This window comes from Gymnoscopelus microlampas (genome assembly GCF_963454915.1).
Source record: "Gymnoscopelus microlampas genome assembly, chromosome: 21".
In the NCBI taxonomy this organism is placed as follows: domain Eukaryota; kingdom Metazoa; phylum Chordata; class Actinopteri; order Myctophiformes; family Myctophidae; genus Gymnoscopelus; species Gymnoscopelus microlampas.
The window spans coordinates 28490927-28505092 of record NC_139958.1 but is presented as its reverse complement, the minus strand read 5'-3'; the positions used below and the strand labels follow the sequence as shown (position 1 = coordinate 28505092).

Genomic DNA, 14166 nt, shown 5'->3' with positions numbered 1-14166 from the left:
TGTGTGTGTGTGTGTGTGTGTGTGTGTGTGTGTGTGTGTGTGTGTGTGTGAGTGTCGTCCTTACCAAGATGCTAAAGTACCAACGTCTTACGGATGCTATTACACAGCGTGGTTACAAATGTAAACTGCTTGTGTTGATATTTGGAAGCCTCGGTATTGTCCATAAATTAGTTGTGAGAGGCCTGCAGATTGCAGGAATGCCCGAGCCAAGAGTTAAGGCATTGGCTGAATTCTGTTCAGTGTCTGTGAGACTAATTGGCAGTCGCTACATATGGAGGAGACGATGCTTCCTGTGTCCGTGATCTGTATCCTGAAACACTTGTTGTTGAGTTTCCCAAGTTTGTGCATCTACTATCCTTTGTGTTCAAGAATGTTTTGTTAAATGTGAACGCAAATTAGGAGTGTGAGAGAGTGTGTGTGTGTGTGGTGTTAATGATTGGGCATATGGTACACAAGCTCAGGCTTGATAGTGTTGAAAGGCCGAAACACTCCCTGACTCAAAGGCACACGTACTGAGGAGGATGTGTCCCAAAATGTACATCCTTCTCCAGTCTAAGAGATACACTTCCCCATGCCACTCCTCTAGGTAAACCTCATGTGAGTGCATACCACCTATTGGCGCAATGGACAGTCTCAAGTCACGTCCCGTGTGTTTTATGATTCTGATTCAGTGTGTAGCCCATCGCAACACTATGAGTGACATCGGAGGTCAGACGCACACATTCAAACTGCCCTCTATATTCACTCATTATACAGGCATGCCACACATAGACCTACCCTTACATAATTATCCACTTGCGGGCATTGCATTGCGTTAATTAGGCACAACTTCCTCACATCACACGCTTGGATATTATGAGATTATTATCGGATTTAGATGCTTAGAATGATTCAGATGAGAAGGAATTTACTCATTCTTTACACATGTACTGTCTTTCAGACGCGCATACATGAAATGCATGAAAAATTGAAAATGCTTCCGACATGGCAATTAAAATGGAAGGAAATGGAATGTTTAACCATTGTCAAACTGGAGTCCCTGCATATTATAGGCGAAATTCTCAAAAAAACCCTGATCTAATAGCTCACAACGTGTCATATCACGATGCGTTGTGAGAGCTTGGAAATCGTCTGCTTTCTCGACTTGACACCATCGTACGATAAAGTTTGTATAATATACTGTAGTGCTCGGCGGGCGCTGTATTAATAGCATCCACTGCTTCTAATATGGTTACGCCTTTCACGTGCTGTATGTGCAAATGTAAAGTGACAAAATATACCCTAAAGGGCTTAAGTGGTTAAATCATTGAATACGTGAAGCTTACAAAAGCGGGCACTTCCACATGTTTTGCACGTTATGGCTCACTCGCACACACATACTGTACATGAGTTGTACCGTACATTCTCCCTATGTAAAATACAGTGGTGTAAAGTAACTAAGTCTTTTACTTAAGTACAATTTTGAGGTATTTTTACTTTACTGGAGTATTTTCAATTTTCTGTACTTTTACTTCCACTCCACTACATCTCAGAGGCAAATATTATTGTACTTTTACTCCACTAATTATTTGAAAACTTTAGTTACTGGTTACTTCGCAGATATAAGTTATTACATTATAAAACATACCACTTCAGCCCTATTTTATACATATAGGCTATTTGAAAATAGCCGATCTACAAGCTCACAACGCGTCGCGATGCGACGCGTTGTGAGCTTGTAGATCTGCTATTTTCAAACATTCTAGTACTTTTACTTTTGGTACTTTAAGTATATTGTGAAGCCAATACTTTTGTACTTTTACTCAAGTAACATTTTGAACACAGGCCTTTTACTTGTAGCAGAGCATTTCTATATTGTGGTATTGCAAAAATATCTGAGTACTTTTTCCACCACTGGTAAGACACAGCATTCGAAGCACAGAAGCACAGAAAAAAATCGAAGCACAGACAAAATGAATACGAAACCGGCAAGACAAATGGCTGGTAAAAGGAGTGAGGATGCAATTGCGCGGTATGTTGGTGCGTTGGCGCCCCGGCTGGCGTCAGCTCCACTGCTCCATCGATCTGTACAACAACAAAGATGTGCCGAGGGCTTCGGGACCGCCGAAACGACTTACTGCCCCCGGCCATTTGAGCTATACGTTCACTCCTAACGGCCGCGTCCGTTGTTTCCTCCTGTTTGCCAATAAGCTGCTCAATGGTTCCTGGGCCACAGTGGCCACAGTGTCTAGCACACATGTGCCATCGATTCCCTTTATACAAGAGCAGCGGCGGCGCTGTGGGGCAATGAAAAAGCACTTTGACTTGATCACGGTTAGATGGCCGTGTGTATCGACAACGCGGGAGTAAACAAGAAAGGGTGGGGCATTAAGGAGATAAATAAATGAACAGAGCTTAATGGTGTTGGAGCAGAAAGAAAGGAACGGTCTGGGGCAATCTGCACTTTGACATCCTGAGTGTTAATTTAAAGTAGCTGAATCCCATTGTTCTGGTGGGAGGAGATCTCATGAACGTGCACAGTGTAGGGGGGAAAAATACCATATGTCATCTATAGCTTAGAAATGTGGAAGTGTACACGTGCGATGTCAAACACCATGTTTTGCGTTATCGGGCGCAGTGTTTCGCATCATCGATGGCACAAAATAATGCAAGAGAAATACAACAGAAGACTTTATGGTATTATTTTTGCCTGTATATTATTGATCTCCTCACGTCAAAACAATGGATTTAGGTTGAAAATTGCCGAAGTTTCCTTTTAACTCTGAGAGTGTACAGTACAATTAACACTGAGGCATCCCTGTGTTCTACATAAAAAAGACCTAACGGTAACAAAAAACGAAGACCGCTGAACCAACCAGAAATGCAGTCGATCGTTGAAACACAGACCCCCCCACCTGGCCTGCCTCAGCACAACTGATTAAAGTGCAAGTTTAACATCTTTACATGTCCTTTATAAAAAATCTGCCGGCCTTTGCAAATCCCTGGCCATCTACAGTACGGCAATGACAAATCTTGCTTTACCAAAGCGCTCAGGTGAATTAGGAACATGTGCATGAATGAGCAGGCTTGCAGCAAGGATGGGGGAATAACCATTAGCCAAAAGGGTAGCTCAGCAAACCCTTCTAGTATTTTGTTATAAGCCTAACTAAATGTCATTTCAGTGGGTTGCATCAGTAGGAGCACAGTACATTCATGAATACTTTTACACACTTGAGCCCTATATAATTTGTTGTGTGACAAATAGCAAACATTGACGATCTACAAGCTCACAACACATAGCAATGTGACGCATTGTGAACTTGTGAACTTATACTCAAGTATAAAATCATGCTTTACAGTACAACATTGTAGAAGCAGATGAGAAGACAGACAGTTTACAGGAAAGAGAGAGAGAGAGGGCGAGAGAGAGTGTCCGCTATGAATGCACATGGATGGGCGTGCACACATGTGTGTGGGTGTGGGTGTGGGTGCGTGTGTGAGTGTGTGCTTGAGGGTGTTGAACTGACCTTTGGCCAATCTTGCTGAGCATTCATTAACCTGATGGCTGACACACTCCTTAAGAGTTGCCACTGCTTTAATTACTATACGGCTAATTGCTAATGACACACACACACACACACACACACACACACACACACACACACACACACACACACACACACACACACACACACACACACACACACTCTAATCTTCAATGTTAATTTATCTCAGAGAGTGTAAAAATGGAGTGTAAGTTCATGAACCCATTTGTCTGATTTGCCTAAAGGTGTGAAGGTTGGCCCTGACTGTTCCTCCAGTATTGTGTTTGTTTGTCAAACCATAGCTACAGAATCCATAACAATTCCAAGATATTGAAACCCCTATATTGTCTATAGTTTGTTGTCTTTATACTCCCTTTGAAAGTGTATATGGTTGGAAGCTTTATGATGGAGAAGCACATAGAGACAGATTTAGTTGGTACATTCAGTGTTATAGGCAGGAAGTGTGGATCCAGCGTGCCACCTTGTCGAGGCAGTCTGTTAGCAATAGCAGGTGTTTTTGCTGCCATAAATAACAGAGTATAATCAGCGTACATTTGAAGCCAAACTCCTTTTACACCAACACTTGTTCTTATGAAACACTAATCGGTTGAGTATGCCAACGGCACATTAAAAGTGATTGTCAGAATTATAATCATTTGTATGTAAAAGTCAAATAAAGACTGTCAACACTTGAACAGATGCTTTTCACAATGACAGAGGAGTCAAGACAGGACGGTGCCCAGGTGCTGCTACTGTATACAGTGGTGGAAAAATGGTGGTACTCAATTGCTTTACTTAAGTAAAAGTATCAATAGCGCAATGTGGAAATACTCTGTTATAAGTAAAAGTCTCAAAATTTACTTGAGTGAAAGTACAAAAGTATTAGCCTCAAAATGTACATAAAGTACCAAAAGTAAAAGTGCTCATTATGCAGAATGTCTCATTTCAAGTCTTCAAATGTATAAAAAATCTTTTTAAAATAGCTGATCTACAAGCTCACAATGCGTCGCATCGCGACGCATTGTGAGCTTGTAGATCAGCTATTTTCAAATGGCCAAAATGTATACAGAGCTGAAGTGGTTAATGTAGATTTTGTAATAATAATCAAAATCTAAAAATTAACTAGTAATTAAAGGTTTCCAAATAAATGTGGTGGAGTAGAAGTATAATATTTGGATCCGAGATGTACAGTAGTGGAGTAGAAGTAAAAGTATTGGAAATTGGAAATACTCAAGTAAAGCACAAAGACCTCAAAATCGTACTTAAGTACAGTACTTGCAGTAAGTTAAATGTACTTAGTTCCTTTCCACCACTGCTGCTATAAAACCGAGTCTTGTGGCAACATATAAATGAGCCATTAACCCTGACATTTCACACAGTGTGGCATGCTTTCCTCTTTCATCCACAAATTTCACACTCGACACATTTTCCAGAGGGCACACACATATATAAATACCGTACCTACAGTACTGTATTGTAGGTTTAGAAGCCCAGACAGGGCGTCTTTTTTTTTGTATCATTGCTCTATTGATGAGAGGCCGCATGTTTCTACTTCCTTCAGCACATTTTGCTCTGTGCTATGTGGCATTTTGATTAACTCATGAGAGAAAAACAAATGTTATTTTAGCGGGAAAAAATAGTCTAAGAAGCTAATTGATTAGTCACCCATTTTAACCCATTGATACCTGGAACGCATCTGTGTCACTTTAAGATTTCTTTGGCTATTCAAAAATAGCAGATATACAAGCTCATAGCGCGGCACCGAGTGCCGCGCTATGAGCTTGTAGATCTGCTATTTTTGAAAAAACGTGAACATTTTTTTTAAATATTTTTTCCTGTTTTTTTTTTTTTTTTAATTTAGATTTTTTTAGACGCGGCCTCAGGTCTTAATGGGTTAACATCCCCCAGGAGTTTCTCATTCGCTGTGCAGAACCGTGGAACTTAAGAACTGCATGGGGCTGAATCATTCATATTAGGTTCTAACATGCTGATGTAAAGAACCTCCGCCCATGTGGATCATTGTCATGGAAAACCACAAAACCTTGTTAATCTTATTTTGTTCATTTCAATGTGTTTTTTTCCCCTCCCTTACATCAGTGTCAGAATCAGAATATTATTTATAGCCAGGCACATTTGCATAATTATGCACAAACGATTTGTCTCTGTGAGGTCGGTGCAATACAACAGTAATAAGAAATCTACACAGTGAGGCGAACAGAAGGATTACAGTACATGACCTTACTGTATATGCAAACAAAAGTATAGAGGGCACAACGACAGAAGCCCATATTATTACCAATTCAAAAACACTCAAGCTGTAAACTCATTTGTATCCACTCTGTGTGGATTCCTTTGAGAACCCGGCTTGTTGATAATACAAGGTTTACCAGCCTGGTCGCCGGAGAAAACATTAACATTGTTCGTTTCTGCAAACCACAAGAAATGTTGACGTTTATGAAAAAAAGGAAAATAAGGTTGCATATCGTCTCTGTCGGGTGGAAACCTCACATGTCCAAAACTGTTACTTTTCAGGATTCAAGTTAATCCTGAAATAATATAATAATAATGTGATATTGGTAGTTTTACTTAAGTGCAAAATGTGAGTACTTTTTCCCACCACTGCTCAAACTGCATCCCTGCAACGTGTTTGATGTGTTTTGACACATGGCCGTGGCACAAGAGGGACGGTCTTCCCCTCCTTATGAACACTTCCATGCAGTTTTGCAGTTACTGATGTGATGGAGCAGCCAGTAGAGACGACTGATAGGACATGAAGATCTGGCTATTCAAAAATAGCAGATCTACAAGCTCATAGCGTGGCTTCTGGAGGTCCCTGGAACAAAACATTTGACAAATGTTCGCTTTAAAATATATATTCAAAGATTTGCACACATTTTCCAAATTAAATAAATAAATAGCAGATATACAAGCTCATAGCCACGCTATGAGCTTGTATATCTGCTATTTTTGAATAGCCAAAGACATCTAAAATGGCCGAGATGCGTTCCCGGATTGAATGGGCCAAACGACTTTCTGTCGTTCAGTATCACACGTATGTTAGTATACTTGTGAGGAGAGGACCAAATGTCTCCACACGTATAGTTGAATTTGAGAAATACACATTGAGATGACCTGGTCCTTACGGTCAGTGGCGGAGCGTCCGGGTAGGCTAGGTGGGCGGCCGCCTACGGGCCCGGGACTCCGGGGGCCCGGGCCGTCAGATCACATGGACCTTTATTTTATTAAAATTAGACGCACTTTGTGCACTCCGCCTCTCAGCAACTTTCCCAGAGATTCACCTTACATGGAAATGCAAATATACTCGAGGCAATTCACCCCAATAGACCAATTATTTGTTTACTAACATTGAGCCTGGACGCACAGGTGATTGTTTCACGCAATCAATTCCCAACCTGTTTCGGGGTGCACTGGTTTCAGCACACCCCAACCCCCTCTTGTGTGTGTTGGCTAGTGAGACGCGTCCTAACGAGACCTGATATAATGGGTTTCGTTGCGCGCATACTGGCTGCACGCAGCCAGTATGACGTCGTCTGTTAAGGGGTCTATACTGTTGGAAGCTCACCCTAACCCTAAAACCGAAATTAAGTAACAAAAAAAAGAACAAACCGTTTTTTTTTGCGCGCGCACGGGCTGGACACACATGCACGCACGTGCAGAGCGTGTGCATGCGTGCCCGGGGGGGGCATTGTGACCTTGTAGATCAACCTTTTCTGTAATATAATGTTTCTGTGTGTGTTTGTGTATTTTGTAGGCCCTTCCCATCGGAGGACACAGCGCTGAATGAGGATGATGTTTACCGAAGCCTGGAGGAGCTGGCGGAGTAAGTATGCACTTCACCATGGCATTTGATCCCTGCATCTTATATATATATATATACTGTATATAGTACACACACACACACACACGCACACACACACACACGCACGCGCGAGACACCTCTATAGGGGCCAGAAGGATTCTGAAGTGGAACTGTATGATATGCCAATTGTGACATTTCTGTTTGCACCAACGCTTTAGCCCTCTGTCACGCTGCCCCGTTCGTTGCCATGGTGACAGGCAGCAGTGCTTTTGGCTTGATGCCTGGCGAGGTGGCTGACTGGCTCTGCCCGCCCGGTCGGCCCGTGTAGAGAGCCAGTGGTTCTCAGACCGTTTCATGTCAAGGACCCCCCCAAATTGATATGTATTTGGCAGCGGACCCCCACCTGAAAAATGTTTTGTGCCAGGAGATCTGCAAAAACATGAGTTTTTCAGAAAACTCTTAGGATTTTAGAACAGTGGTTTAGGACAGTGGTTCTCAAAAAATAGCAGATGAACAAGCTCACAGCGCGGCGCGAAGTGCCGCGCTGTGAGCTTGTTCATCTGCTACTTTTGCACATTTTAGAAAAATCTTGAAAGTTAACTTTTTAACACAAATCTTCTCTTCTAGAGGGGTCCCTGGCACAGAACATTTACAAATGGCGGTCCGCGGCCAAATACATATCATTTTTCTGGGTCCTTGGCTGGAAAATGTTTGAGAACTACTGATCTATAGGGAATTTGTAGAATCGGGCCTGAGGTTTTAGTTTTATTATGCAAAGTAAAAACAACAGAGCACTTCTTCCAGCACTGTGCGTAGGTGTGTGGTGGGTGTGAAACAGAGACACAGAGACACATAGAGGGCTCTCAAGTGGCAGTGGCTTCAGTGGTTTTATACTTTATTCAAAAATAGCAGGTATACAAGCTCATAGTGCGGCTATGAGCTTGTAGATCTGCTATTTTTGAAAAATCATGAACATTTTTTGCAAATCTTATATATATATTTTTAAGCAAACATTTGTAACTCAAATCTTCATGGGGGTCCCTGGATGGAACTAAATATTTTGAGACGGGGGTCCGCGGCCAAATACATATAATTTTGGGGGTCCTTCGGTGGTTTCAGTGGTGACAGCGCCCGCTCCACTCTGATTAATGGAGAATAATTAGGCGCCACGCTGAGATACGTGTCATTCATCAAACGGAAGGAGAGAGAGAAAGTGAGGTGTGTGTGTGTGTGTGTGTGTGTGTGTGTGTGTGCACGTGCGCACATGTTTAAGAGATAAAATGGGGGTAAGTACGTGCATGACGTGAGAGAGAAGTTGAGTGAGTGCATGTGTGTAAGTGAGAGAGAGAATATAGGCAAGCTATATTAGATACAGTATATGCCAGCTGAATGTGTGATTGTGGCATTCTCCAGAGGATGAGGAGCGCGTTCATGCTAGCAGAGAGGAGTACCAGCCAAACAGGCTAATACTGGATTAGGGCAACAGCTTAGCCCAACATTCTATACAGGCCTGCCAACTATAAACAGGGTTCTTTACCATAAAATGTGGAGAGAGAGAGAGAGCACACACATTGAATGCAGCCCATACTGTACATAAAACCACGACTGGCACTGAATTCCACAAATATTATTCACAAATGTGTTGATTTTGTACTGCTGCGTTTATGCCTCGTAGCCTCTGTAGGCCATGCAGCTGATGTCAACGAGCTCAAAATAGATAGCATCAGCTTTTTGGCAGAGTTTTGATTACTGCCCCACGCAAACCCTCTGTCCAAGCATAATCGTTGCTGTCAGGCAGAATTATTGTATCTCCATAAATGAATGCCCTATTTTATACTTCATCGTATGACGGTGTCTCACAAAAGTAGCAAAAGTTGATCTGTTATTTTCACTATGTTTGAAAAGGTTTACATTTACATTTTTTTAAATGGAATCATTTCGGCCTACAATTACATGACCAAAATAGGGACTGGGACACCAGGTAGAACATTTGTCAATTCTCTCTGTGGAAAGGTGTTAACAAGAGCTTGTGACTAAATAATAACTACCTTGGATCCATTAGAACACAGGTTACGTTTTTTCCATTTCCTGAGAAGTAACAGTTTCAGACATACTGTACAAGGTTTCCACCTGACAGCGATAATATGTTGTTGTTTTTTCCCCGCCCCCCCCCAGACATGCTGTGTCGTCTGATCAGAGCTTGAGTGAAATAATCCATGTTGGGGAGCGGTCAGGGCTGCTGTTCCCTGTGTAACCTGTAGGTGCAGCAGAGGGCTCGTGGGCGTGATTGAATTAATCAGGCCGCATTGCAGCAGCAGCGGGCTGCTCTTGACCTTTTCATAAGCAGAGCGTGTACACGCGCTTCATTCCCATCAGTGTGGGACAGACAACGTAATTGATTCATCAGCGGGTGTCTGTGCCTAATGCGCTCAGACACACTTAAGCTAGCAGCAATAACCATGCGCTCAAAGCCTTATTATTTAGCCCCGGAGCATTGATCTACGGATGATTTACGATGAGCATATGAGTGGATTTAGAACGGGTTATGAGGACGACCATGTGCAGATTGAGCTATGTTAAAATGGCCATCATTATCCTCTCTGTCGGGCGGAAACCAAATTCAAAACCATGTCCAAAACTGTCACTTTTCAGGATTAAAATTCAAAAACAGCAAAAAGTAGCTGAGCTACAAGCTTTGTGCTGCGTTTCGAGCTTGTGGATCTGCTACTTTTTATGATTGACGCTTGTATTATCAAGTAGGACATTCATTTATGAAAAAAAATGTGTAGCTGGCCTAGCGGTCCGGGCACTCATAGGCTCTAATGTAGCCTGACAGCGCATCGCGGGTTCGAGTCCCGTTCCCGACGGTCTTTGCTGCGTGTCTCTCCCCATGTCTCTCTCCCTGTTTCCTGTCCATCTCTACTATAAACTATAAATAAAGAAATATCTTAAAATATGGAGATAAGAGGTTTCTGCCCGACATCAATGATATATTGCATACAGCTCAGCTCTCCCAATACCCTCACAAATACCATATTATTGAGAGAGTACACAGCATATAAAATGTAATACAAAGTGTTCATTAACTCCTATAGTGTTACATTAATACTGAAGGTTGTGGCATGTGTCAGACTGCTTTAACTTTAAGAGTTTTTTGTGTGTGTCTATTATGAAAGATGGCTGACTGCAGTAAAGCAAGCTATAGATGTCAAGTAGAGACCGTAGATTATTTCCATATTGACAGTATCACGTCAGAATGGCTCATGTCAGGGAAGGTGGATTGAGCCCTGTGGTTGCCTGGATGAGCTCACCTGCAAATCTGACCAGTGGCATGAGTGGCGCGCGCACACACACACACACACACACACACACACACACACACACACACACACACACACACACACACACACACACACACACACACACACACACACACACACACACACACACACACACACACACACACACACACACACACACACACACACACACACACACACACACACACACACCAGTGGTGGAGAAAGTACTGAAATGTTTTACTTAAGTAAAAGTATCAATGCTCCAATGTAAAAGCACTCTGTTACAAGTACAAATTTGGTGTTCAAAATTTACTTGAGTAAAAGTGCAAAAGTATTGGTATCAAAATGTACTTAAAGTAACAAAAGCGGAAAGTATTGGTTATGCAGAATGTCCCATCTTTTGAAAATAGCAGATCTAAAAGCTCACAATGCGTCGCATCGCATTTTATTTAGCTTTTGCTATTTTTGTGAGACACCGTCATACGATAAAATAAAATAAGATAAAACAAATAGGGCATTCATTTATGGAGACACAAGAATTCTGCCTGACAGCGACGATTATGCTGATTGGACAGAGGGTTTTGCGTGGGGCAGTAATGAAAACTGTGCCAACGTTTGACCAAAAAGCTGATGCTATCTATTTTGAGCTCGTTGACATCAGCTGCATGGCCTACAGAGGCTACGAGGCATAAACGCATCAGTGCAAAATCATCACATTTGTGAATAATAAGTGTGGAATTCAGTGCCAGTTGTGGTTTTATGTACAGTTTGGGCTGCATTCAATGTGTGCTCTCTCTCTCTACCAGTCTGGACCCATAGTAACTGAGGTCTCCCCGGGTTAACCCATTCAGTCCCGCAACGCATCTACAAATGTCTTCTAAATCCTAACAGTTTTCTGAAAACCGTATGCTGCTATGATATCAGTGGCTCTCAAACTTTTTCATGTCAAGGACCTTCCAAAATGATATGTATTTGGTCGCGGCCCCCATCGCAAAAATATTTTGTTCCGGGGACCCCCCAGAAGCAAAGATTTAAGTTACAAATGTTTGCTTTAAAAATATATATATATCCAAGATTTGCACAAATATTCATGATTTAAAAAAAAATTAGCAGATCTATAAGCTCATACCGCGGCACTCGGTGCTGCGCTATGAGCTTGTAGATCTGCTATTTTTGAATAGCCAAAGTTAGGGATGCACCGATACATGCAATTATGTTGTGTTTCTGCAGATTCTGAACAGTTATTTCTTATAATGAAGATTCATTGGTTTCCCTTGCACAAAAGGGGGAAACAATAACACCAAAAACTAAATAAACAAATATCGGTATCAGCTAATCGGCTAAATTGTTATTTTAAACATCGGTATCGACATCGGCCAATCATTTCCATATCGGTGCATCCCTAGCCAAAGTATAAAATGGCTATAATGGCTATAGCTAAAATCTAAAATGACACAGGTGCGTGTGGTGCCAACTCCACAAGCCTCTCTGCCCCCAATGCATGGTTTATAATTCATTGCGTGCATGGTGTCCCTATTTTTGGCAACCGGGACACACCGCCAGTTGCGACTAAAGTGTAAATCAGGACCTAACCGTGAGTCCCTCCCCTGAAATGAGTCTATCCTGGAATTGACAAAGCATGAAATGGGGGTTGATGGAGCACATTCGCCGAGGGAGTTTTATTTATTTATTTTTTTCTCTCTCTCCACATATACTCCCATTCTGAAGCAAAACGGAGTCACAAACCTTTTATGTCACTCGGCTGCAGGTTATGTCACTCAAGCCCATTAGACTATTAGTTTGACACGGTGAGGTGGGGGGGAAAGTCAATAGATGGAAAATAGCATGACGGGAGGTTAGAGATGCAGTATTTAGCATCTTTATTAAGTCATTAAGACCGGGAACGCATCTGTATGGCATTTTAGTTTTTTTTTGGCTATTAAAAAATAGCAGATATATAAGCTACGAGCTTGTAGATCTGCTATTTAAAAAAAAATAATCGTAAAAATGTGTGCAAATCGTTTAATATATGTATATACATTTTCAACTCAAATATTTGCTTCTGGGGGTCCCTGGAACAACATATTTTGAGAAGGGGGGGTCTCCGGACAAATACATGTCATTTTGGGGGTTCTTGACATGAAAAAAGTTTGAGAACCACTAATATTATAGCAACGTAAGTTTAAAAAAAATAAACTGTTATGATTTAGAAGCTATGAGCTTGTAGATCTGCTATTTTTGAATAGCCAAAGAAATCTGAAAAATGACACGCATATACGTTCCCGGTCTTAATGGGTTAACCACATGAACCCTAGCGTACCTATTCTAGGGGGCGAACATTAGGCCAAAATACTGTAGCAGCAAACAATACTGTAAGAATGCCTGCACATTACCCTATCGAAAAATCCGAACCGCGGTCGATTTATGACGTTCATTAATGCAGCAACAATTGTATCCCGTGACTAACAGCCCGGTTGACAAATCAATTATCCTAATGGAACTGCAGTCTGTACCTGCCAGCGAGCCCAACTCCATAACAATACCTCTCTCATCCAAGCTATAGTTACGAGAGCAGAGTATTTTACATATTGTCATTTTTACAGCCTTGTAATTATGCCTCTCCCGTAGACACGATCCTCTCACAATCCTCTTCATAAAGACAGTAACAGAACGGTGCACACATACAATAGATGAGACCACTACCAAAACAACAACAACAACACTATATTAATGGAAACCAGTAAGCCAGCTAGTGCCTAAGGGCACGTAATAGGATGTCCAGTAGCGCTGACAAAGTGAATCATAGCTCTTCCCCCCCCCCCCCCCGGTCCAGCATTGCGCCCATTTGCTTAGTCTATGCTCCTCCATATAGTGGTGGCGTGTGCTGAGAATAGCCCATCGATGTGACGCGTTGTGAGCTTGTAGATCGGCTCGGCACGTGCATCCAGTGGTGGAAAGTAACTAAGTACATGTACTCAAGTACTGTACTTACTGTAAGTATAATTTTGAGTTCTTTTTTATGTTACTGGGCTACTTCCAATTCAGAGACAAATATTGTACTATTACTCCACTATAATGATATGAAAACTTCAGTTAGTTACTTTGTAGATTGTGTTTATTATTAGAAAACATACATTAACCACTAAAGCCCTATATATTTCGGCCATTTGAAAATAGCCGATCTACAAGCTCACAATGCGTCGCGATGCGACGCATTGTGAGCTTGTAGATCGGCTATTTTCTTAATATATATATTTTTTTTTTACATTTTGAATTTGTGAAATTGGACATCCTGCACAATGAGTACTTTTACTTTTGGTACTTTAAGCATATATTGATGGCGATACTTTTGTACTTTTACTCAAGTACATTTTGAATTCCGGACGTTTACTTGTAACAGAGTATAACTACATTGCAGTATTGATACTTTTACTTAAGTAAAGAAAATGTAGCACTTTTTCCACCACTGCATGCGTGATGACACTGTTGTAGGAAAGTATAAATCGGGCTTACAGTATAC

General features: G+C 41.6%; 1 protein-coding gene across 5 annotated transcripts in view; it reads left to right on the top strand.

The window, feature by feature from the left end:
- vav2 (vav 2 guanine nucleotide exchange factor) overlaps positions 1 to 14166 on the top strand; it is a 259771-nt gene that overhangs the window by 183314 nt on the left and 62291 nt on the right. For all 5 annotated transcript variants that reach the window (XM_084046572.1, XM_084046570.1, XM_084046573.1 and 2 more), the window contains exon 4: positions 7297 to 7365. In XM_084046572.1, coding sequence (XP_083902698.1) covers positions 7297 to 7365 — 69 coding nt within the window. The remainder of the gene's footprint in view (positions 1 to 7296; positions 7366 to 14166) is intronic.